The 25,641-nt window shown below is 33.1% G+C and overlaps 1 protein-coding gene and 1 non-coding gene across 8 annotated transcripts in view; both read right to left on the reverse strand.

Annotated features, from left to right (window-relative positions):
- The window catches only part of LOC106982877 (sodium channel protein type 3 subunit alpha), a 113,992-nt gene that overhangs the window by 21,063 nt on the left and 67,288 nt on the right, over positions 1–25,641 (reverse strand). For 3 of the 7 annotated variants that reach the window (XM_027055590.2, XM_027055589.2, XM_027055588.2), the window contains 6 exons: positions 24,595–24,942; positions 23,450–23,582; positions 21,707–21,945; positions 14,156–14,329; positions 12,619–12,975; positions 10,478–10,948 (listed from right to left, as the gene is read on the reverse strand). In XM_027055590.2, coding sequence (XP_026911391.1) covers positions 10,478–10,948; positions 12,619–12,975; positions 14,156–14,329; positions 21,707–21,945; positions 23,450–23,582; positions 24,595–24,942 — 1,722 coding nt within the window. The remainder of the gene's footprint in view (positions 1–10,477; positions 10,949–12,618; positions 12,976–14,155; positions 14,330–21,706; positions 21,946–23,449; positions 23,583–24,594; positions 24,943–25,641) is intronic. The other 4 variants (XM_027055592.2, XM_027055591.2, XM_053215197.1 and 1 more) reach the window with 4 other exon arrangements.
- LOC113598374 (small Cajal body-specific RNA 24) lies at positions 22,292–22,417 on the reverse strand. Its single transcript, XR_003419038.1, has one exon. It is a non-coding gene; the product is annotated as a small Cajal body-specific RNA 24 (non-coding RNA).

Raw genomic sequence — 25,641 nt, forward strand, 5'->3', positions numbered from 1 at the left:
AAAAATGATGGTGATTACATCTGACTCTATTAACGTTACTGACATTAGGTACTAATAATTTAACATAATTAAAGACCTACTATTTAGAACAATGGAACTGCTGACCTGATTCATACAGAAGAAAGTAAGACAGCATTCAGCGTGGGTGACTTGGAAATGATGGGTCATACTGATTGTTTTATGATCTCCATTTGTATATGAGTGCCATATGAAAATAGCTTAATGCATTAATACTCAGACCAAATCAAAAATAGTTTGATGAAATTTTGGTATGTTGACATCCACTACTGATTATATTAGTTAAAATGCATCAAATTAAATTATAATTTCCACCTCTTATGATGGAATTTTTCAGAGCAAAGAACATTACCAGTTGTCTCAAACTACTGTCCATGTTTCTGTAATTTTAGAAAGGAAGAGCAGCACATTGACATTAGTCACAGTCATTATATTTCAACTTTGGGCTATATTTTTCCTCTGGCTTACATAATCTTATTTTACTAGCAGAAAGATGATGGATCTCTCTCTGTCTCTCTATCTCTCTCTTTTTGAACTGCTTAAATGACTTCAATACTTGCCAAAGAATCCTAAATCAAATGGAAATTTCTTCATAAATGGCATTGGGCAGAATCTGTATAGACTTTTATTAGGAGCACATTCTGAATTCAACATGTTACCAAGTTGTGAATTTTTCCTGTAAATAAATCATTGTGACATGCCACATGGCTGGGAAGAGCCACTTTAATGTTACAAGAATAAACATATAAATACTTTGAGATCACTTGGGAAGACATTATGGATTTGCAGTGTTTTATGAAAACTGATGCAAAGACATGACATACAACACAGCCTGGCCAATGTAAAGATTTTAGGATGAGTAAAACAGCACATGGACATGGTAATGGTTCCAAAGCCCCCATTAACTTTCGTAGCTAAGTGGTAGGGGTCGCTGTGCCCTAGCCTTCTGAAAGAGTTAATGTGTTACCAAAAAAATCCCCAAATGACTCCCTAAACATTGGTCATATTGGAGGAAATTTGGCTTAAGATTCTTGATTCACTGGAATCATAATGCAAATGTAGTTTAATATTTTATATTGTGAACTAGTTGAAAAGTACTATCCAGATGACACTTCCTGCAATGTTACTTTGAAGGTGAGGTTAATCATGCCCAACTAAATATATTATGAAAATTAAATATATTATGAATATATATTATGAAAAATACTTTAAATCAAAATACAATTCTATAATAAAATACCTCCTTGTCTTGCATATGCTAAAGAGAGAAACTAGGCCATCATATTCAGCTGATGGTTCTTAGGATCATTATAGTACAAGAATTTTTATCATTGAATTTCTCTACTTTTTGGAGAGCTGAAACACTGAGACATATTTTCTTCCCGCAAGACTTTTCTGCTTCTTATAACCAGAATATCTTTATTCTTTTAAGAAAATCCCAGAAAAGCTACTACTGGATAGAATTGCAACAGCTTCTGATATAACAAAGAAAATACTGGATAATTGTTTGAATTCAGCGACTAACTCTTCCCTTCCAATTTCACTGGTGACTTATGGGTTGAACACTATTATATTTGATGAGTGGCAGTGATAATATCCACTGTATAAATAAAACCAGTAAGAAACCAAATTATTTTCAGGTTAGTTATAAAACATTCCATATTTCTTCTTCCTATTGGCCAAACCAAATTCACCAGTTTCTTCTGAGCCTAGTCATGGATCACCTCTTCCATGAAGCCTTTCTTTCTTGCATGATTTCTTTATGCTAAATTTTATAGAATGTTAGGCCATTATACATGATTGCTTTGATCAGATATTCTCATGAATGTATATAAATTATGTATGTACATAAAATTTTACATAGGTACAAATTATATATTTATGTATGCATACATAAACGTATATGCCAAACACACACACACACATATATATACCAAAAGACCCAAGCACAGAATAAACACTAAATATTTATATCAAATTTAGAGAGTGCCAATAAATGATTGAATGCATTTTGTATTACTTTTATAGAGAGAATTATAGTGTTTAGGTAATTTCATCTCTCCACTTTGATACATAATTCAATAATGGCCTTGATAGAAGTCTATTTAATTGTATTAGAAAATACCTTTTTAATGAATAGGAATTATTTAAAATTAATAATATTTTAGCAATAAAAACCCATGAAATTTCCAAATGTTTTTTCTAAAATATTGGCAGACATTCAATAAAGAAATGTTTTTCTAAAATATTGGCAGACATTCAATGAAGGAAGAAAGTAATCAGCATATATGTATAGATATACAAATACATGTATACTTTCCCATTTGACAACTCTAGAAAACACACTCTTCTCATTTTACCACTGTTAATATAATTGTGAGATGTTCAATTTTTCACATTATAGTTGTCTGCCACATAGTCTACAGATGGTCTTATATTTAAATACAAACACTATACTAACTTAAACCTGAATGACACAAGTAATAGTAGCTGCTAATCTGAATGACAACTGAATCTAACATTGCCAAGTATTGACCATTGGATGTTCTTTTGTTATTAGTACTGTCTTTAGGTTATAAATGTTTTTGTGAATGTGGTTAACATGTTTGGATATAAATACTTTCAATTTTCTAAATAGTTATGGAAGTTATGCATTGTACATTGTAAAGATTGTAAAATAGAGGGTCAGTAGTGAGTTAGTTTGTCTCTATCTACCTGGCATTATTATTTTAAAACATGGGTTTTAAAAACAGACAAACCACCCTTCCAAAACCCCACATGTATTCTACTCTTTTCAAACAAGCAGAACCCATTTTACATAGAGAATTGCTTCACAGTTACTCAGGAGTTTTTCTGATTTTAAGTTTTCCTGATTTTCTGATTTTAACTTATACCTTAGAAGTTTCTTAAGGAATATTCAGAGTCTTGTAGACCCTCATGCACCAAAGCTGAAAAGTTAGTTGGTAGGCTAGTGTTCATTTCACTAAGAAGTGTTTTGTGGGAAACTCCTTTCCCTGTGGAAGTTGACATAAGTTAATTCTTCTTAACTTGGAGTATCAGGCTTGTTCTGTTGTAATCTTCATAGGCCACATTTTTTTTGTCATAGGGAAATACATACATTTTCTTCTATGAAGTTACAAAAATCTTGTGTCAACCATATAAAATTTCAAAAGTTGTGAATTTACTTATAAAGTAAAGCTTAGAATGTGCTCTTATTAAGTTACAATTTACTAATTATGATATACTGCCTGATATGCTTTAGTCACTGTATACATAAAGGATTTTACTGCTGTCTTTTTAAAGAATTAATCTGTACCCTAGAAACTTAAATCCTAGAAATTTAAAATCTTGTACGTTGATATAATGCCATCTATGTAATCTAAACATTTTCTAGTTATTTCAATATTTGGCACTCATACTCTGATAGAGCGTAGTTTGTGATACATTTTATCATAGCCCTACCAAAATGACCTCCAAATTTATTTAAAAGCATGTAACTGATTTAAAAGCAAGTGACTGATGATAAACACAAAGAATAACTTACTTTCTTTATATTGCCATAGCTGTGATACTACAGTGGTATTAAAAAAAAAAAGCCAAGAAACCTGAAATGAAATTTTCCATATTAAGGAACTCAATACTATACTAAATAATAAAATTAATACTTTTTTAGAAGTAGTTAGAAAAATATAATTAGGTATATAGGCATAACTGTAGAAAACTTCCATATAAACCATATAGTACAAGTTCAAACTTGTGTTCTTGTACTATTTTCTCCTTACCCCTCCAATATTTTATGGCACTTAAAAGTTCGATTCTTCCATCCCTTGTAGAAACTACTGAATCTACAGAGGGATGATGGCTTATGCTCTACAAATGCACACTGGAAAGCAGGTTTTAAGATGCAACATTCTCCAGGCCTAATTCAGCCACAGAAAACATGCCTGGCTGTAGCAGAAGCCTGGCGCAATACTGTGGAAGCTGCACGCTGATCCAAGAACCATGTTCTCAAAGACATGGTACCTGAATATGTAGTTTTCAAGAAGGTTGACTACAAATACCATTCATAAGAAATGACAGAATCAGCACCCATAAAGGCCATGAGACCATTTTTCCCTCTAATAACATGAACTCATATAGAAATTCTCCTTTGTGATGAATATTGCTCTTGATTTTTATCCAATTAAAACATGAAATTTAACTTTCAGAGATAGAAGAGAATGTTAGCAACTGGCCTACTTCCACTGAAATGCGCTTACATTTCATTTATTTCCAGTCAGCTATCAAATGCTTGACTCTCACAAACTGCTATATGGTTCAAGAGGCAAAAATAAAAGATTCAGCCATTACAGATTGCCTTTAAAATCTAGCCATTTCTCTCATAACTTCTGAGTTTTGTCTTACAAGTAGAAGAGGAAAATTTTTTGATCACACATACTATCAGGGCCTTAGTCTGATCTTTTGGATATGCATATCCATATCTTGACTTACAATCTTTCACTTGAAGAATAGGTAGATACACCAGGAGGCCATTGGGCCGCTTGTCCAAGGCAGGGAGAACAAGATTAAAACCAATAGTTCTCTTTTCTAGGCCACTTATTGAATGGCTAAAAATATAAACCACGTGTATGTAGCTTTGCCTCAACACATTTTAAAAGTGCAACAGCCCTGGTGCTTCTTTAATTTCAAAACAGCGTTAATAAGAACATGATATTTGAAAGTGAAAATAATTATGTGGTAGTTGAAAAGTAAGGTAAAAGGGCATCAAGAAACCAAAATAAAAAAAAAACTGGCTTATCTTGAGAAGATATACAAAATTTCCATCTAAACTAGCCTTAATTGGGTTTTATTTCAACAGAAGTACGCTACCACACCAAAACAGTTCTCTAAAGGTCACGATGGGTTTAAAATGGCTATTGACGTACCCATCTGTGCCTCTGGAAGAGTTGCCTCACATTCAGTTTCACAAAGAGAGTGTTTGGAAGACACTGAGAGCAAGACAGAGAAAGCCCAGAGGTACTTTCATTGCTCTCCAGATTCTGACAACAGAGCACAGTGCCTTTTCCAGAAGAGCACGTGCTTGAGGTCTTCATCAAGTATCTATTTACAGTTTCCATGAAGACTTTGAAATGGAGGGAATACTGTTATAAACATGATGTAAAAGATAATTCTCCAGTACCATTTAATTCTGTCCTGCTTGTGAAGAAAAAATAAATCAGATTTTTTTCACTGGCTAATGTTGGTCATTGAAAGTTAATAGTCATTGTTAAACAAAAATTGTATAAATCAGCAGGGACCTGTATTTTTTCCCTACTTTTCATTAATAATTTTATTTCTGAATTGATTTCATTCTCCAACTAATTCTCAGTTATCCCTAAGGAAGAAGAGAGCAGGTATAAATTAAACCTAGAGACAACTCCAAACTCTAGTTAGATTTTTTTTTTTTCACCAAAAGTATTGAAACTGCCAATACTCAAGAACTTTCTACTTCTGCTTTGTAATTTCCCTCCCAGAACCACCCTCTGGCTGAGAGTCCAGCAAGCACTGATATCAACAAGAGAAAGTTGAGTGAAGAAAATAAAGACTTAGTTATGTACAAACCTATGGCAGTCTTGGGAGATGCCCTTTACTCCTCATAAAACTATATTTAATACTAAAAAATAGGACATTTTCTATGTCTCTTTTTTACCTGCTCAGTTTTGGGTAGAAAGGACATTTAGGGAAAATTAATGTAGATAAAGGAATTTTTTTTAAATGGATACACTGGACCAATTATTTAATGATAAAAATACAGTGAACTTTTCCTATCCCATATCACGATGCTTCCTTCTTTATTTATTTTCCAATGAACACTTACGGTTTTGCAGACATATGACTCAACAACTTTCCTAAACTACATAAAAATCCAAGATATGTGGTGCCCAAATACATACAGACTATGGCCCTTCATATCCAAAAACTTATGATCACCTTGCTTTTGTTTTTCACAGAGCCTTAAAAACAACATGAAAGCAAACATTTCCATCTGGAGCAAATGAATTATAAGGGTTGAAAATTATATTCATGAATCTGAATATAATGATCTGAAAATGGCACTATCAAAAAATCCTGTGAGACTCATTTTCGTATACAATTTACTTATAAGGGCTGAATCAACAACAACAAAGAGTTGTGGTCTTATTTTAATGAAATAAAAGCAGAGAAATAAAAAAAATGCATGCTCTCTTAAATTCTTGACTACATTGAACTTTAAACATTCCTATCATATTTTAAAATAGATATAAATCCTATAGAGCATGCAATCATTGCTTTTAAAAGTTTAAAAGGCTATACTGGAAAACTCATTAGCAGAATCAAATATGATGTGGGACTGCCCGTGTCTCCTGACCATGCTGTGATGTGTCACACGATTCAGCAGAGAGCAGCTGGGCACATCTGGCACTTCCTTGCCATGGCAGGGGAAGGAACAGAGCTGAGTAGCATGCAGGCCAGTCAAAATTTACTTAGAAAGTGATTGTACATGTACAACTTGCTTGGGTAACCCGGGTAAAAGTGATGGCACGAGCCTCTGGCTGGTTAAAAAACACCAGAGTTGCATTCTTGATGGCTCCAGCTTGGTTTTACCCCTGTGAGAAGTAAGAATGGTAAGCAGTGAAGGTCAGAGTATGATATTGCTAGATTGTGCTTTGGAATTCAACTTCAAATATGATTCTTAAGAGCATTTATTCTATATCCTCACCTCGGAAGACAATAAAACCTTTTATAAACAAAATTGTAAAAACTCGGTTATATAAATATTCCAAGAAATCATGATTATGTGAACTTTAAAAATATAAAAACAAAATTCTACATTACGATCTTGTCACAAGATTTGTATGATTCCAAGTTTTTCCAATATAAAAAGATCACTGTTTTGAAATCTATACCTTTAATTCTCTTACATTTTTTCATGCAAAGCTTTATATTTGTTTCCATACCATCTCATTTATGTTAGTGACCAAAATATATAGATATAATGGATTTAGATATAGATGTATAAATATATATGTTACAAATATAATAACAGCAATTCGTATCTTTATCTCTAACAAGAATTTTAGGGATCATTTCTCCCAATTGTACTTTAGCTCATTATACAATATGACAAATATGAATGTAAGGAGCAGAGTTTTCAAATACCATCTAAGTTAATGATTAATTTATTGCCTCTTCTTAAAGCAGAAATATATTGCAGGGATTTTTGTTGTTGTTGTTTTTGTTTTTTAGTGAGAAATGTATCACTCTGTTGGTTAGGTTGTATGATTTCTTACTTTGTCAGCAAAAAGAAAGGATATTCTGTGCTCTTCAAAGCATAGCTCAATGTTCTTTTTCTACTTGTGGTCAAAAACTTAGAAGCATGAACCAAAATGTCACTTTATGGATATGTTACTTTTCATTTGTGTGTGTGTATGTGTATGTGTATGTGTGCAATAGTTATTAAGAAAGAATAACCCAGCCAACATAAATATGCATGTGAAATGTGACCTATGTTCAGTGCCAGCAGTTTTGAGAAATTTCAGGTTAAAACTGAACTTTGCTGGAATTTAAACCCACTGTATTATGTTAGAACATGCTAATTTTTTGCATTTATTTTTAAGAACAATGTACTTTTAATCTTTGTGTGAGCATATATGAGAATTGCCCTATTACTTTTTCAGGGTTTTTTTTTAGTACTAATTTTCCATATAAAATGTGTTGAATTTATTTCTACTTTTTGAAATAATCTGAAATTTTATCCTAGCTTTATAAAAGTCTTTAGTTTTTCTATTTAGTTTGATGAATTTTTCCAGCTATTTTACATAATTTTAATTTCATTACATTCTATTATTGGTTTCCATGTATCCAAAATTTAGCTTGGAAGAGGATAGAATGGTTATAAAAAGAGTCACCAAAAAGGAATTTTTGTTCAGATGATAAAATGTTTTCCAGAACTTAATAATGAAGTCATTGTGTCTCCACACACCAAGTGTATGATTTTCTAGCAATTAAGAAGATATGACAATGAGGTGATATTCTTCTAAGCAACCATTTGAAATATCTGTGGGCACTATAGAGTTTTTGAAATATTCTGGAAATCAACCTTTTGGTAGAAAGAAATTAAGATATTTAATTTCCATAAATCCAATGTGATAAAATTTATGACATTAATGTAGCAAAAGTTTCTCTGCCTCTTTTTTTTTTGTCTTTTGTTTTTTGTTTTTTGGGGTTTTTTTAACCTCTTCTTGACCCCAAGCTACTCTTGTCCCTAATCTTACCTTATTTTCTCTTCATTTTAACTTCATTGGTAAGTTCCTCTATTTTCAGGGTATCAGGTAATTATGAAATCTGCATTATCAAATCTGTTTTTAAACCCTGATTTCTCCTCCAGGGTTTTACTCCCAATACGATCACTTATAATTCAGGATATTCCAATTGAATTCTTCCTCTTCCTACTTAAACCTGGTAACCTTTCTAAGAAGGCCATTTCAGTGGCATTACTGTTTTTCCAGTTTCCCGGAGTCTTTCTTTACTAGTTTGTCAAACTGCCACGTCTCAGTGCCCATACTTATTACCTTAGCCCAGAATTTCATCACCTCATTGCTATCAAATGATTGTTACCACATTCCCCAAGATAAATTCACTGATACCAAACAAACTTGCCTAAAACATCACTTTCCCCTGCTTCAGAACAAATAGCTCCTTATTGACTGTATCGCCAATTCTAAACTTTTCCACTTCAAAGATTTTACATTCTGAAACACCTTACTCACCCAAACATATTTTCCAGTATCTTCTCAGCCAGTACTTTATTCATGCTGATTGTTCCACTGTTACACCCTAATACTAAGCCCATTCTCAACTGTGAGTTTCCTTTGGTAGGGTTTTGCTTTGGCTTCCTGATCATATATTTGACCCAAACTTGGACGCCTATTTCAATTTTATCTCTTCCGTTTAGCAGCTTGCTGTGTTCTTGCTGTTTCTCACTATCTCTAATTTTTATATTCAGTCCTGCAGGATAAAACTTTTTAATAGGTCTTGAATGATTTTAAGAATTAATGTTAGCTTCCTCAAAGATGTTGAGATTTCCCAAAAGGGGTTATATTATAGAGTTCTCCTTTAACTCTTCCTTACTCTTAGTAGCCTAGCAGAGTGCTGAATTTACAGAAAGTGCTCAATAAGTGCTCATTAATTAATTGGTGTTTTTTCTTAAATAGGTCTATTTTAGGGATGAAAAATAAAATTAGAATTGAATTCTTATTTTATCAGAATGAGCAATTTGTAAATTAGAATTGAGCTCATTAAGCAGACTTTGAGTGGAATTCCAAGAATATTATACCTCATTTTGCATGTATTTGTACCTCTTAAAATATTTTCAAATTTGGTATTATAATATATCTCAGCAGTGCTGAAATGCCTGAAAGAAAGGATCAGGAGCTATGAGTTATGACATTGTCAACTACTTATTACTTATACAAATTCTATTGATACCATTCTTAAAAAGAGAGGTTTTTAAAATATGCTCACAAAATCAGACATCATTGGTCTGATTCCTGTGGTGCTAAATATCATACCCTTAAGCTAAAATCTGTCTTTTATAATTCTGTACTGGACTTACTTCCTACTGGGATGTTAGAAGTCCAAAAATGAATAGTAGTAAAAATTTTAATGTTGTTTTTCACAACGCAAAACTGCAGAATTAATACCATTAAGTGGCTATTGTGGGATCCTCTTAATTCTAATCACACAGTAGGAACAATTCCCTTTCTTCTTTATTTTGAACAACAGTAATATGACAATAAGAGCAGATTTTCAACTTTTACTTCTTAACTGTAATCCTCAAGTGGAGGTTCTCTACGTAGCTCTTAGCATTTTTCAAGTTAATCTGGAATACCTTATAGATTTGCTCACCCTTGGGAAAAATGTAACCAGTGCTTCTTGCACTGTCCTAATATGTGTAATACTTTCATAAATGAATAACACTCTGTCATAGTCAATAAACCTTCAGAGGTGAACAAAAGCTACACAAAACTTTCACATTAAAAAAATCATAGCAAAACCTAATATAGAAGGTAAGGAGATGACACTTTCACAATGATCAATAAAATACGGTTCACTGATTCATCTAAAGAGCATAACGTAGTGTAGAATAGAATGTGTTAAATAAGGTTGATGTTTTGACAGGCCACAATTTTTAGCCAGATTTTCAAACTGTCAAGAAGATGAATATACTAATTACACAGAATGATGATTTCCTGTGGAAAGTTGGAATTTGTATGAATGGATTTCCCAATAAAGAATATCTCATAATTTTCCAACATTGTCATATATATGACTTTCAGTATACTTTTTAATAATGCATATAAGCATAATGAAAATACTAAATAACCATAATGCATGGTTATTATAGGAAATGCCACAAAAACTTTAAAGGCATTCTTACCTCTTTGCTTTCTTCTAGTTCTGACTCACTGCTAAACTCTTCGGTATTTAAGTTTTCGAAGTCAGACTCTCCAACAGCAATTGGCACTGTTACAGTGAGGCTGGGGTTGTTTATGAATGACATATAATCATTTTCATCGATTACATATTTTTCAACACTGCTTCCGGTACCTACACCACTGGTGGTTCCATTCCCATCTTTAAGATAATTAAGTTCTTTGCTGATTTCTATTCCAGTATTATTGGAGATGCAGCTGTCTATTTTGTTGCCTTCATGGACCTCTATAACTTTTGGCTTTCTAAAAAAGGTTTTTCTGAAACACTCCCGTATCTTACTTTTCACATAATCAATTCCCTTTTGCATCCTTCCTACTGCAATCTGGAGATTGTTCATTTCATTATCATCATCAGTAGCAGCAAGATTGTCTGAGCTAAATGAACTCAACAATAAGGCCAGAAAGAGGTTCAGAACCTAAAAGAAAACAAGAAAATTTGCTACATTAATATGAAGTATTCATAAATTAATAACTTAAACAGGGAATTCATAGATCTTTACTAAAATTAATTCAACGAATGCTTACTGCATTTCAGACGCATGTCTTAATCACACACTATTTAAAGGACCTGAAATCTTCTACCTGCCGTAAGGGTGAAACGATAAAACAAGTGCCTTTTCTTTCGTGAAGAAGGACAATAAGAAAACTTCTAAGACTTTAATTGTCTACTCAGGGTTGCCAGTGAAGAGACAAAAATCCCAATTTATGGTTTTAGCCAATGAGAAAAAAAGATCATTTTAGTCATTTTACTTCATTTTATTAGTTTGTCTAGAGAATGTGTCTAGCTTTGTGTGTATAAATAATGAATTTATTTATTTGATAGCCTAGTGGTATGTGTTAAAACAGTATACTTTTAATATAAATTCCTTCATCCAATGGCCACAAATTTATAACAGCAGAGATTTCTAAATGCAAATATATAAGGTTAACACACTTCCCATCAAAGCAAGAACCCTAGTTTGTTTCCTTATTTCTGTATCAGATTTTGTTCATAATCTAGAGCTTCCTAATATACTATTCTGAAAAAAATACATGTCTACAGTTATTGCATAAACATTCTTAATTTTTTTTTTTAATTTTTATTTATTTTTGAGAGAGAGAGACAGAGTGAGAGCAGGGGAGGGGGAGAGAAAAAGGGAGATACAGAGTCCAAAGCAGGCTCCAGGCTTACAGGCCATGAGATCATGACCTGAGCTGAAGTCAGATGCTTAACTGACTGAGCCACCCAGGCATCCCTCCACAAGCATTCTTTTAAGCAGTCTAACTGGAAATGTACCTCTCAAAGGAAAGGTTCAGTATGATGGCATAAAGAACACTTTGTCCACACATAATTGAGAAACTTAGGCATCAAAACACATAAATATGCAAATTGTGCTTTTACATTTGTGCTTTTAGGTCAGAACTGAAAGTAAGCTTTTAAAATCTTGTCAGTGTCCATACATATGAAACCTTAAACTGCAATAACTTATTTTCTTTTAATAAAGTAAATTCAGGGAAGGATATATTTAGACCATTTCCAAGGCATTTGAATAATTACAATACATAGCTACAATATAATAGCCTCTTTTATTGAAATTTATCTTCAAAATTTGGTAATGTGCAACTTATGCCTCTGAGTGAGCCAACAATATGAACTATGAATGTGCAAAGATCAATTTCAATATAAAATAGACAGTTATATTTTTAGATTTACTGGAGATCATTTTCTTCTCAAAGTAAAGATAAGATAAAAAAAATAATTCAAGCCTTAACAGTAATATTGGGATTAAATTATTCTTCATAAAAGCATTTCTTTGAAAAAGAAAAACAAAGAAAAAAACTAATATTTTTGCTCCCAAACTTTCACAAATGTACCTCAGTTAATCCTCACACCAGCCGTAAGATTTCAGCTCTGTTATTCCAGTGTCAGAGTTGGGAAACTTTGGGCTCAGAGAAGCTAAGGAACTCCCCCAAACTCAGAGTGCTAGTCCTGGGATTTGAGTCTAAGTTACTGAGATCAAACCAGAGCTGTCTATTGCATCAGGCCACCTTCCTTGCTACAGTTTGATATTGTTCTTAAATATGAGCATTTGTAATACATACGTACCACAAGGTTTCCAATGACCATGACCAACATGAAAACAATAAGGCACATGGTTTGGCCAGCGACCTCCATACAGTCCCACATGGTTTCTATCCACTCTCCACATAGCACGCGGAACACAATCAGAAAGGAGTGAAAGAAGTCATTCATGTGCCAGCGTGGAAGTTGACAGTCACTGGAGATCTTGCAGACACATTCTTTGTAGCTTTTACCAAACAGCTGCATGCCAACCACAGCAAAAATGAAGACAATAATGGCCAACACCAAGGTGAGATTACCTAGAGCCCCCACAGAATTGCCAATGATCTTTATCAGCATATTCAGGGTGGGCCAGGATTTTGCCAACTTGAAAACTCGAAGCTGTAATTAAGTGAAAAAATACTCTCAGTATAATTACAATATAATTTTAGAAGTTAGTTAGACATTGTTTTATTAGTATACCATATTATAGACCTACTTCTGAGGGATATGAAAATCTCAAACCATACTAAAATTCAAATCCAGAAAAAAAGAGTTAACAATACTAGAATTGTAAATCAAGTCATATCATTTAAATGTAAAAGTAAAAGAAAATATTTCAGAATAAATAAAACATTCTGATTAATCAGCAGATATATCCCTAGAAACAAATTAATATTTTGATTACAGTGTTTTAAATTGGATTGGGTAAACTAATGTCACCCTCAGACTACATTTTAGAGTAAAAAGAAATATTAAAAATCTGAGTTATATATTTTAATGGATATTTATAAAATAAAACTAAAATAAACAAATTTGATTTAAAAAACTTACATGAAGTCTTCCTTTCAATTTGAAAAAAAATACACATTTTACTTAATTTCCAATAAAATTTTACATATTTTGAAATAATTTTTTTTGACAATATAAAAACATTTGTTACACCATTGTTTTAAATGCTAATGGTATCAAATATTTTCCTACATGTTCCTTTAAAGTAGTTCCCACTAATATAAGTAAGGTTGATAAAAAGCTAAGATTATGGGCACCTAGATGGTTCAGTTGGTTAAGCATCTGACTCTTGATTTCGGCTCAGGTCATGATTTCACGGTTCGTGAGATCTAGCCCTGCATTGGGCTCTGCACTATCAGTGCAGATTTGGGATTCTCTCTCTCTCTCTGCCCCTCCCCCACTCATGCTCTATCTCTTTCTCAAAATAAACATTAAAAAAAATAAGAATATTCACATATCTTAAAAAAAAAGCTAAGATTAATTGAGGCCTGAAGTTTTTATTTGCATTTCTTTACAGAGTTGAAACAAAAAAAAATGTTAATGAATTTAAAACATAATTTTAGACGCACATGTGTTTTTAATTTACCCTCTAGAACTAATCATTATGAAATGCTTCAACCATTTTTATCATTCTTAGTTTTAAAGGGAATATTTATGTATTTTCTTAGAGTATCATGCATATTGATGTAGATTTAAAATATTATTAAAGTAAAGATAAGATACACATTGATTCATTTTCAAAATAAATTTTATGCCAGTGACAGAATATAAACATAGTCTAAGTAGATACCAATCTGAATGATCTCAGTACAGACAATCCCTCCACATTGGCCAGGCCAAGCTCCATCAAACTAAGGCTGACAATAATTCCATCAAAGATATTCCAGCCCTCTTGGAAATAATAATATGGATCCATGGCAATAATCTTGAGAACCATTTCTGCTGTGAAGATCCCAGTGAAGACCTAAAGTAAAATAGAGATCACAGACATTGAAAAAAACTTTTGACACTGCAAGAATCTGTAAAGAATATTAAATAGTCATGAGTAAAAATACTTAAAATGGAGAAATGTGATAAACTGTTTAGCATTTTTTTCCAGGGGAGTATTTATTTTATTTAACAAATATGCTTAGATTTAACAAAACTGCTAGCTATCCAAGAAAATGCTGGTTTGAAAACATTTCCTCATTCACATTTTAAATCTGATACTAAATAGTAACTACTGAATTCCAGCCCTTTTTGGTACATCACACTTCTCCCATAATCACAGTGAATTTTGTTTTTAGTATTATTGCATTAGGAACAAATCTATATATTATTTGAAGTTACTGTAAATTTATTTTAAGTTCGGTAAAAAGCATATTTTATTCTTGATTTTTGTGTGTTTTTTTTTCAGGGACATCATCTTTTTTCTATAATTTAAAAAATATTCCTGAAATAAGAGTGAGGTTGCCACAAATGTTTTATAATAATAATCTCTGGATGCATGCCTCAGAATTAAGGTTAATGGATTAATAGAGCAAGGAGCTGCAGATTTAATTGAAAGCAGCAGGAGAACATTCTCAGTGTGCATACACTCACAGTAAAAATTAATAAATTACTTGAGTGGTTGGAAGAATGTTCGACAATAGAAAGAAAATGAAACAAACTCAAAAAAAATTTTAACTCAAAATCACAGGCAAAGAGACCCAGGGGGATGAAGAGTTATGAAATTACTCTTGCAAATAATCTTTTAAAGCAATTATCTTAAATATAGGTGATAGCTGCATTTTCTGACTGTAAAGTCAAGCTTACCATTTACAGGGTAAATCAGCCTCTACCTTGAAGGAACTCTGTCAAAATAACAGTATCCAAAATTATTTGGTTTCCTAAAACATCAGGTTAATTGAAAAGAAATATTGATTCACTCTTAGAAATGTGTAAATGCAGCTAATATGTTATTTTCCTAAACACAGAAAGATCTAAGGGAAATACCCCTTCCCGAAAAAATAGCTTAATTTCAGTTCATCTTTCATTCACTCAAGTGGAAATAAAATGTATTTCAAGTAATCTTAATGCATGAAAATCCAGATATATGGTGGAATGCACACTGAAAATTATTTCTTTTTTATCTTATAGAATGACTCACCGTAAGATATTTTCCCTGATTAATGTAAAATAAATTTTGATTTAGAGAAATTTTATTTCTTATACGAAGTCTCAGGAGCAGCTAACTATTTGAATTAGCAGCCTAAGTATAGAAATACATTAAACTGAGGTAGAAACTATCCAGGTAAATCATCTACAAATATTTCTTTCTACAGAGAAATCATAAGGCGATCTTTTCAGCTCTTTTGAAATGACTAAATCTCCTGCATTATAAAAGGTTATACCTTAGGGGTGCCTGGGTGGCTCAGTTGGCCAAGTGCTCAACTCTTGATTTGGACTCAGGTCATGATCTCACAGTTCGTGAGATCAAGCTCCATGTCAGACTCTGAACTGGCATTGTGAAACCTGCTTGGGATTCACTCTCTTCCTCTCTGTCCCTCTCCCGCGCGCACGCGTTTTCATTCTCTCTCTCTCAAAATAAATAAATAAATATTTTTAAAAATCCCTATACCTTAAACATACATTCTTTCATCTAATGTAACCCCAACATGAAACTTCTTTCATTTTAATTATAGTTTGCAATTTAAAATTATATCTATTTATATCCTTAAATGTTTTCAATTTAAGCCCTAAAAATCATTTGTATTGTTTTTTGGTACATTTTAGTCTAGTTTAGCATTGTCAGTGATTAGGAATTCTTAAAAATTCCTTCTCATTCTAGCAAAGGTCAGTCTAGCATACTGATTTCATGCCTATGCTTACATGATTTTAAAACTCCATCAAAAAAATTCTAAGGACAAAAAGAACTGGCAACCTCTAAATCTGTATTAGATTATGTAAATAATGCCCATGTATGGTTTGTAAACAATACTAATGTATGGTTTATAAATATACATTCAGCCACCTTTGAATTTTCTACATCACAAAAATTTTTAAGACTAAAAACAATTAATAAAAACCTTACTGAATGTTTATTGTTTGGCCTTAGCCTAATTCTCTCTTGTTTTCTGCAGAAAACAAGTTTGTCTTTGAAACTTTAGATTATATGCTTCTGTGGCCACTCATTCATTTAGAAAAAAACTGCTAAACACCTACTAAATGGTAGGCGTTTTGCTGGGCTTTGAAAATATAGTAGAAATTAGGATATATAAACCTGAGACTGTATAAACCAAGTCATTTAGGCTGATACATTTCTTTTTTTTAATGTTTATTTATTTATTTTGAGAGAGAGAGCATGAACAGGGTAGAAAATCAGAAGGGGAAGGAGAGAGAGAGAGAGACAGAGAGAGACAGAGAGAGACAGAGAGAGACAGAGAGAGAGAGAGAGAGAGAATCTCAAGCAGGCTCTATGCTGTCAGTGCAGAGCTGGACATGAGGTTCTGTCTCATGAACCATGAGATCATAACCTGAGCTGAAATCAAGAGCTGGACACTTAACAGACTGAGCCACCCAGGTGCCCCTAGGCTAATACATTTCTTATGGACAATGAATTTATAGGCTTCCTAATCCAGCTTCTTTAATGAGTAGATAAGTTCAATAAAAAGTTCCTAACGCATTGTAGGTGATGACACATGGTAAGTAGTAAAAGTCTAAGTGCTAAGGATAGAGATGAGAATCAGCCTGGGAGTCTAAACCAAGAATAAAGAAATTTGGAGCATTTTGAGTTGTTTTGTGGGGCACAACACTTAGGATGCTTAGGATGACCAAATATTAGAGTTTAAGGTCTTATTTCGGGATGAGAAGGCTTCCTAATTGAGTATTTACTTAGAGAAGAAGGTTATGTTGATGTACATGAAAAAGAGAAATGTTCATCCTAAAAGCTGAAGTTTGCCTATCAATCAGTTTGCTCTCCAGAACGTCTGCTTGCCCAGACTGATGCTCCGTTTTTTTTTTTTGTAGTGAATTTGATGTAACTGTAGCCTACTTTTGCTCTATTGTTATTAGCCTCTTATTTTAATGGTTTTAGTTTTATTATTCCCATGCCTCTTGGATACACATCTTTAAATATTTGTTGTTGTTGATCGGTGGGGGAGGTTAAATTGAAATATACTTAAAGAAAAATTATGGGAAATCATTTAACATTTATGGTGTTCCTTTCCCTCATCTGTCAAATGAGGATATTCATTGAGATGACTCATCAGGTCTGTATCTAAAATTCTTGGATTTCTGTCAGCATTGTATTGCCTACCAAATTTTATTCAGAAATTGGTGACAAAAATTATTACACAAGAGCCTCATGATAAGTTTTTAGTTTGGAGACAAGATAGCTTTGTATTATATTAGGAAAGGAGCTAAATGGCCAGATAGCACCTTCATTGATGCAAAATGCCTCTCAGGTAAATTTTAGGATTCGGCTCCCAAGTGTTTAATCTTTCAATAAGCAAAAGTTTTTTTTTTTTTCCTTCAAAGAGTTATCATGTCCCTATCCTGAGATTTTAAATTTATACTCTATTCCACACCATTTAATTGAAATAATTTAGCTAATTGTGTTTCTTTAGGCTTTTATATGCAAATAACCTGTGAAATCCTTAGTACAAGTACCATGTTCCAAGTTCCCTTCAGCATCCAGCAGAATAAAAGGATATCATGGACTCTTAATCATTGGTTAAAATGAGAGTTATAGTAAGCTACAGACCTCTATCTGTATTCGTTGAAGAAAGAGTTACAGGTTAGTTGGAAATGTTTGTATGATGAAGAAGTTGTCTAATCTGCTATGATTGATGGAAGATTTTTTGCTTATAAAATCTCTTAAGGTGGGTGCATTAGTTTTATAATGGTTAAAACAAAAACAAAATAGAGCATCTTAGAGAAACTCAACAGATATTTGAAGTCTCTCGATACTCAAGTTTGATCAACCCAATCAGTAGAGAAGTGATGTGCTTTTTATGTGCTCCAGAAACAGGATACAAATGGGGCACATTGATCTAAATAAAGCTGAACGTTCTACAAGTCTTTTATGGTATGTTCCTTTGCTAACAATTCAACCAAAACCTAAATGTCCTTATTTATAAGGTATTATATAATCATTTGAGGACTAATAACTCTCCATAGAAACTAAATTTATTTAAGTGAGTGAACTGTAAACTCCACAAAATACACAATATAACCATGCATGGTGTAAAATAGAGTCCAAAGTCAACTAAGTACCCAAGATATAAAGATTATATTCTGTCCTTCTCTCCCTCCCTCTCTCTTCCTCTCTCTGTCTCTGTCTCTTTCTCCTTAAATAGATTTTTTACATATTATTTACATACAATTAAACCTATAAATTTTCATATATAAATATTTATTATAAAGCTTGTTATGGGTATAAAATATGATACTATATGAGAAGCTATGAAATGGCTTATATATGATATTAATAATAACAAAGATATTTTGGTTAATACAAATAGTTTACAAATTCTCCTACTTTTATGATTGGTAATAGTTAACTCAGGTCTGTTTCCTGTCATGTGCACTCTGTATCTTGATGAGCCTTGTTTCCCCAGTGTTAACCTCAGCTTACCAATGGTTCTACCACAATATATCAGGCATCAGTCTTCTACCTCATTTCTATACCTCATTATTTCCATTGCTACTCATAAAGTTACAGAATTTTAGAACTGGAAGGGACATGAAAAATCATCTAGTCTGATATATTCTACTCATTAGAGAACAGACCCAAAGATCTAAATGACTTTTTCAAGAGTACCCAATTATTTAGCACGGACAAGTGGACTTCAACCCAGATTTGGTGCTTTAGTCTAGTGCTTTTCCATTCAATCATCCTATAATCCAACCTCTCTTATCCTGTGCTTCCAAACTAGTGCTTCAACATGGGAATTCCATGAAACCTCAATTTCCTGCTTCACTCTGGAAAATTTCCAAAATTTCTTCCTAACTGTTCAACTTCCCTGACCAGTATCTTGGGAAAAATACAGGAGCTAGACCAGAACTGTTTTCTATCAGTATTTCAGAGAAAGGTTAATAGCATATATTAGAGGAAGGAAATTGTTTATTGAGCACATGCTAGATGCCAGGCATAGTATTATTTTCACATTACCTCATTCAGCCTTCACAACAACTCCAGGAGATGGGTATTAGTATATCCGTTTCAAAATAGAAAACAAAGACTCAGATTTTTTATCAGACTTGTCCAGATGCTACATTATTAGTAAGCATTGGCAATGAGGTCAAACCCACTTCCACCCAACTCCAGAGCCCATGTTCTTTCCTGAAAACATGCTACTCAATTGAAGCAGCCCATTTGATTAGGAAACAACCAGTTAGTTATTTATTGAGCTGCAACCATGTAAATACTGTAGGAGATACAAAAGAAAAATGGGACATAACCTTGAAGAATATGAAGAATTGAGATGAGGTAATTTTGATTAGAACACTCTAGATGTGAATGTAGAGAACAGTGAAATATTTTTCCATATGTAAGCATATAAGATGTAAGCATGTAAGCATATGTAAGATGTGGTGTTTGTGTAGTATAGTGACATAGCTGTTCTGATGGGCCAATAGTGGCTGATTTAGGAAACAGTGGACAATAAGATGGTATAGAAAGGATGGGATCAGATGGGGAGTCTTGAAAACCAAATAGGATTGTTGAACCACAAATACAGATAACACGTTAGCAAAGTGCAAGCATACTGAGTGCAGTGTGTTAATATTATTTTAATAGTAGTTATAGGATTAAAAAAGAGATACCTTGAAAGAAGAAATAATGTCTTCATGTCAACTTGTATATAAGAAATAAAGGAGAAGTAAGTCAAAATGGCTATCCGATTTCTATCTTTGAAGTTGAAAGGCTCTTTGAAGCTGGGAGGTTACGACTAGAGGTAACACAAGACTACACTGAAATTGTTAGGACTTTCAATAAGCTGTGAGAAAGATGATCTTTCAGCTGTCACATACTGTGTTTAAAGCTATCCTTGAACAACTATCTGTAACAGTTGGAAATATAGAACTGGGATGCAGCTTATACCACAACAGTAGATAATTCCTATCGTTGTTGAGTACATAAAAACATTGAATGGAAAACATAGCCTTAGTAGACTTCATAAGAAGCCCAGAAAAGAAGGCAAAGATAGAGTGATCGGAAAGATCAAGGAACAATCATTTAAGAAAAATCAGTATCACAAGTGTCAAGGATGAAGAAAATCTCAAGAATCAGATGTGTGTTTTACTAAGTCAAATAATGTAATTAAGTTGAGGCCACTTACTGGGTAGACTTTTACGAAATCGTCTGCCCAGGATTCCCTTTTCAACTTCTGTTGGGAATTGCTCCTCCACCTGTATGATTCCTCAGATCTGTCATGTTTTCACATGGCCCCACCCTGTGCCCCTGATTAAGCCAGAGGTGAGCATCTGACTCAAGCTATACCAAACAAGAGTCCTATCATGAGAGTCTTTGAACTGGAACTGAAATAGAGATCCAGTCTTTTTCTAGTGCAGATATTACAAGATGTAAAACCAGTGAGGTATGCCTAAACATGTTCCCTGACCCAGAGATAAAAGACAAAGTGAACACTCGGGCTACATCTAAGTCCTTGGTTAAAGCATTTCCTGAAGCCCAACTGCAGAATTACCCTTTATATGGTTTGGTAGTTCATCTTTTTCTTTCCATTTTAGGGGTCACTCTTTTTATTTTCCTCTTAAGGTAGTTTGAGTTTATTTCTGTCTTGTGCCCCAAAGGAAGCTCTTGAATAATCCTTTCGTTACTTGTTTATCCATTTCAATTTTCTCATATAGATTAAGGAGGAAATGTACTTGTCAACACATACATACACAGATGCCTGCTCAAGTATTTTGAACCAAAAGTATGACTAAATTACAAATGCGTTTTTACTGTTTCTTCACTTATGTGAATACTACTGAAGCATTTTATTAGGTAATTCAATTTGAAACAACTATGTCTTCTTTTGTACAGAAATCAATCTTTATATATTCCCTTCAATGGACATGATTTCTTTAGAGGCTGTGTATATTAAAACAGCATTTTTGTGGAGCTGGAATTAGATATCATGGTTTTTCTAGACCTATACTTCAGCAAGAATGACAGTAAAGATTTAAAAAGTTTACAACTGGTAAGACACCACGGTCAATCAGCATGGACATTGTTCTGACCAATCAGCATTCATACCAGTTGACTTTTAGATCTTATCACTGAGATTCCCTACACAGCACAAAGGGATTTTTTTTTCCTTTGGTCTATATCCCCCATCCTTGTCAAAGGGAATAAGTAAACTTCAAATGAACTTACCAAGTTTCCTACAGTTAATACACTACTGAATTGACCGGTCATTGGGTAGTGCTCCATAGCCATAAAGAGGGTATTTAAGACAATGCAAATAGTGATGGCAAGATCAACAAATGGATCCATGACAATTAAATTCACAAGATGCTTTACTTTTAACCATGCATCACAGCAGTCCCAGATCAAAAACACATTGGCAAATCTGTACCAGCATGGAGGACATTTCTGTCTAGATTCTTCAAGTTCTAGGGGAACAATAAAAAGGAAGAGTAGTAAATAACAATAAAAATGAATTATTGTTGCTCTAGATTATACAATATTTGACAAAATCAGTGCTTCTACCTGGGGATGAAAGTTCATATTACTTAGCTTAAGAAACCTGAGAAGGCAATCCCATGAAATATGTTCACAAAATATTCATTGTAAATTTCATATGAAGATACAGACATTTTTTCTTTCTCCTTTATTTAAGTACAGAAAATAAATACCTTCAACTTAATGTTTTGCTTCAAATAAGCTAACTTCATTAGCTAATAACTAGGTAATTATTGATTAAATTGCTCTATTCTTTTTATGAAAACATTTTTTTTTAAATGTCAGTAGTGGATCCACCCTCTTAACTTGCAAAGGGTGAACAGAAAGCTACTATATTTCGCTAGGACATTTACAAAGAGTTATCTTCACTTTAAGAAAAAACTGAATAAAAATAAATGTCCACCATCAAAACAATTTTTAAATAATCTTTACAGAAATAATTAAATGTATCAAACATGTATTATTTCTTTTGAAAGTGCCTTTGTAAGAACACTGTCTAAAGCTATGATTCTTATTAATGTGTGACCAGCTCTCTCCTCTGATTGTCTCCACATTAGCATTAACGAGAATGTAGTGTGCCCTTTTTAGTATAGATTCAAACCGAAATCTATTTATGTTATTCATATTTACTCATATTTTTCAGAACTTTAGCCTAAAATATTTTTAAAAGTTGCTAGTAATTTTAATTTGTGAAACCTGTTATAATTATTATGTGACTGTTCAGGTATCACATACACCAACAGGACAAGAGACAAAATGTAATTGATATTTTCTAAACACATGTTAAATACTACTTATATAAAAGACTTATAAAATTGCAAAACTAATGGAATATCCCTCCAGACTTCATGATCTGGAGACTTATTTAATGAATAAACAGAAGATTAATAGTTGCTGCCCACTCCCATGTGTCAAAATTAACAAGTTTTGTGTGAGCTCTCCTTTGGAGGAATGTAATGGTTTCTGTACATGTGGAAGATGGAGGAGAGATCTTTTTTTAGGGTCAATGTTAAACACAAGTTTTTATTTATCCAATTTATTTATATGCCTCCTCCAACTACATCACTACCTCCCTGCCCAGAGAACTGACTAAAGCTTGAAAGAGGTGTTTCCTTGTTCTTTTACATACCAAGACTTAACAAGGGAAGTGTTTAATTGTTTAAGGATAATGTAACATAAACATAAATCCTCACTGACATAAAATCTAGTGGAGTAATACCACTCTGCAGACCAGATAAGGTGTTAAAAAGAAAAAGGGATAATATTAGTTTTTGTAACCAGTGTGATAATACCATATTCTACATATCATCTACGTAGGTCTGTTACAGAGTTCTGATCTTAGGTAATTGACTTTATTAATTCTATAGGAAGAAGAGATAGTTCCACAAAGCATATAATCATGTAAAGCTGACTATCTTGTGGCTTGCTTCTTACCCTCCATTGTATTGGTCAGGATGCTGGCTATGCTCATGGCTCTTTGCCTTCCAGAGGAATCCTCTAGCATCTCCATTGAAATCTGGTAAGAACTTAGCCTTCTCTTTCTGACTTCTGTTTCAGTGGTGGTGCCCTGCAAACCAAATACTGATGGTTCAAACCACCCTTTCAATGAATAATACAATACCACAGAGCATTTCTTTGGAAAATCATGCTACATGCAATTTTTCCAGTTAATAGTTTTCAAGTAATAATAAAATATTAAATTTATTATTAAGTTAAAAACACCTTTTAAAAATTATCACAAGCAATAGAATTTAACAAGAATTCACCAGTTGGATGCAATTGTATAGGGCAATTTTGTTGCAGGAATATTTTAATTAACCTGTTAGAATTTTCAGAGAAATTTCATAAGCATGCTAAAGTCATATATTGTTTCATTTCATTCAAATGCAGATTATTTTCAGCTTATCTCAATGATTAATAATAAGATCAATCTTCCCCCCCCCAAAAGTAGTAGGATTATAATGTTGCAAGGCAGAGTTATTTTCTTTGAAGCTATATTGACATATATGGGCCAATTTTTTTTTCCATGCACAAACACAGATGTACAATGAAATGTGTGTGCTTTCCTGAGATTTCTTTGATTATTTCTATATGCCATCCTATAAGAATCAAAACATTTTAGGGTAATCTTAATAGACATCAAAACATTTTAACTTCCCTGTAATATTGATATTTGTGTGGAAACTGCCTATTATCAATATATTGGTCATTATAACATTTAATTTTAAGTGTATGAAATTTCCATCATATTAATAAATTATTGTATAATTCTGTGTGAACATACATTTATAATAACAATTTGGTTGTCACAGTGTCCATTATTTTGTGTTGGTACGTCTACCGAATTTGCAGATGTTTCTTCTCAGACTCTAAAAACTCTAATGCATTTGAAAGCTAATGGTCTTCTACAGTTCAGTTGGTTCTAAAGATTCTATTGTTTTTCATTCAATAAATCATATAGTATTTTTTAGGCATTTCATTTGGGGGAAGCAGGATGGTATAACAGGCTAAACTGCCCAGACTTTGATTATTTCAAATTGGTGTGTAATGTCAGTAGTAGCTAACTTATCTATTATCACCTCTGGCAGAAGTTGTCCAGTAGGTGAGGTTAGAGCTGACGGTCCACCCACCAAGGAAACCACACCATTGCAATCCACAGTGCTGTGCATCTTCCCATTTGCTGGAAGCCCTGGCACCATCCTGGATGACATACTGGCCTGACTAACGTTACTGTTGCGTCGCTCTCCATGTCTGTGCGGCACAAACAGTGAGTCTCTCCTGCTCTCGCTGTCTTCAAATGTACTGTGCTCATCATCAGCAAAGTCATTTTCAGAACCGACATCCTTTGCCCGGCCTCTGAAGCTGAAAATGCTTGTTTTGCTATTGCGTCGTGGGGAAAACAGGGAGCCACGGATACTTAACAGAGACTGAGGAGAGAGCAAGGGAGAAAGGAATTGGGAGTGGGGGGGGAACACAGTTACTTAACAAAAGTCTTAATATTGCAGAATCTGTTTGGATTAGAATAGTCTTGCTCTTAAACACAGGCTCTTAAACACTTGCTCTAAACAAGTTTAGAGAGAACACATATGTTTTGATATTTTTATTAAAGACTACAATGCAAATTTGGGCATAAAGGGTGTTTTTCTGATTAAGAATTGCGATTTATAATTTACTAAGTGCATGACCATTTATTTCATTTGTTCTTAACTCTAATACTATGAGGTGGATTTTGTTATTATAATGTTATAGGTGTAGAACTGATACAAGAAAGGACAAATGATTCTTTTTGGAGGAAGTGGTGGTTAAACAAACAGTAGATGGCTTTCACTATGAAAAGCTATGATCTGAAGAGCATGCAACTTGGAAAATAAGTTATGGCTCAAGAGAGATTGTTGGCTCAAATTTAAAATATGTATGCCAAATGTGTTACTTCTAGATAATGATTTAAAAACAAAACTATTATCTCTCTGTTTTCTTTTTTTTTGGATTCTAAAAGGAAATTAGTTTACTTTCTTTCTGGATCTGTTGGTCTCTGTCCATGTGGGAATAAAGGTCACGAAACTTACCTATGATGCTGTCTTGCAAATTTGCTAATAGTTTCCCAAATATAGCTACTAGTGATTCAC

This window comes from Acinonyx jubatus, chromosome C1 (assembly GCF_027475565.1).
Source record: "Acinonyx jubatus isolate Ajub_Pintada_27869175 chromosome C1, VMU_Ajub_asm_v1.0, whole genome shotgun sequence".
NCBI classification, from domain to species: domain Eukaryota; kingdom Metazoa; phylum Chordata; class Mammalia; order Carnivora; family Felidae; genus Acinonyx; species Acinonyx jubatus.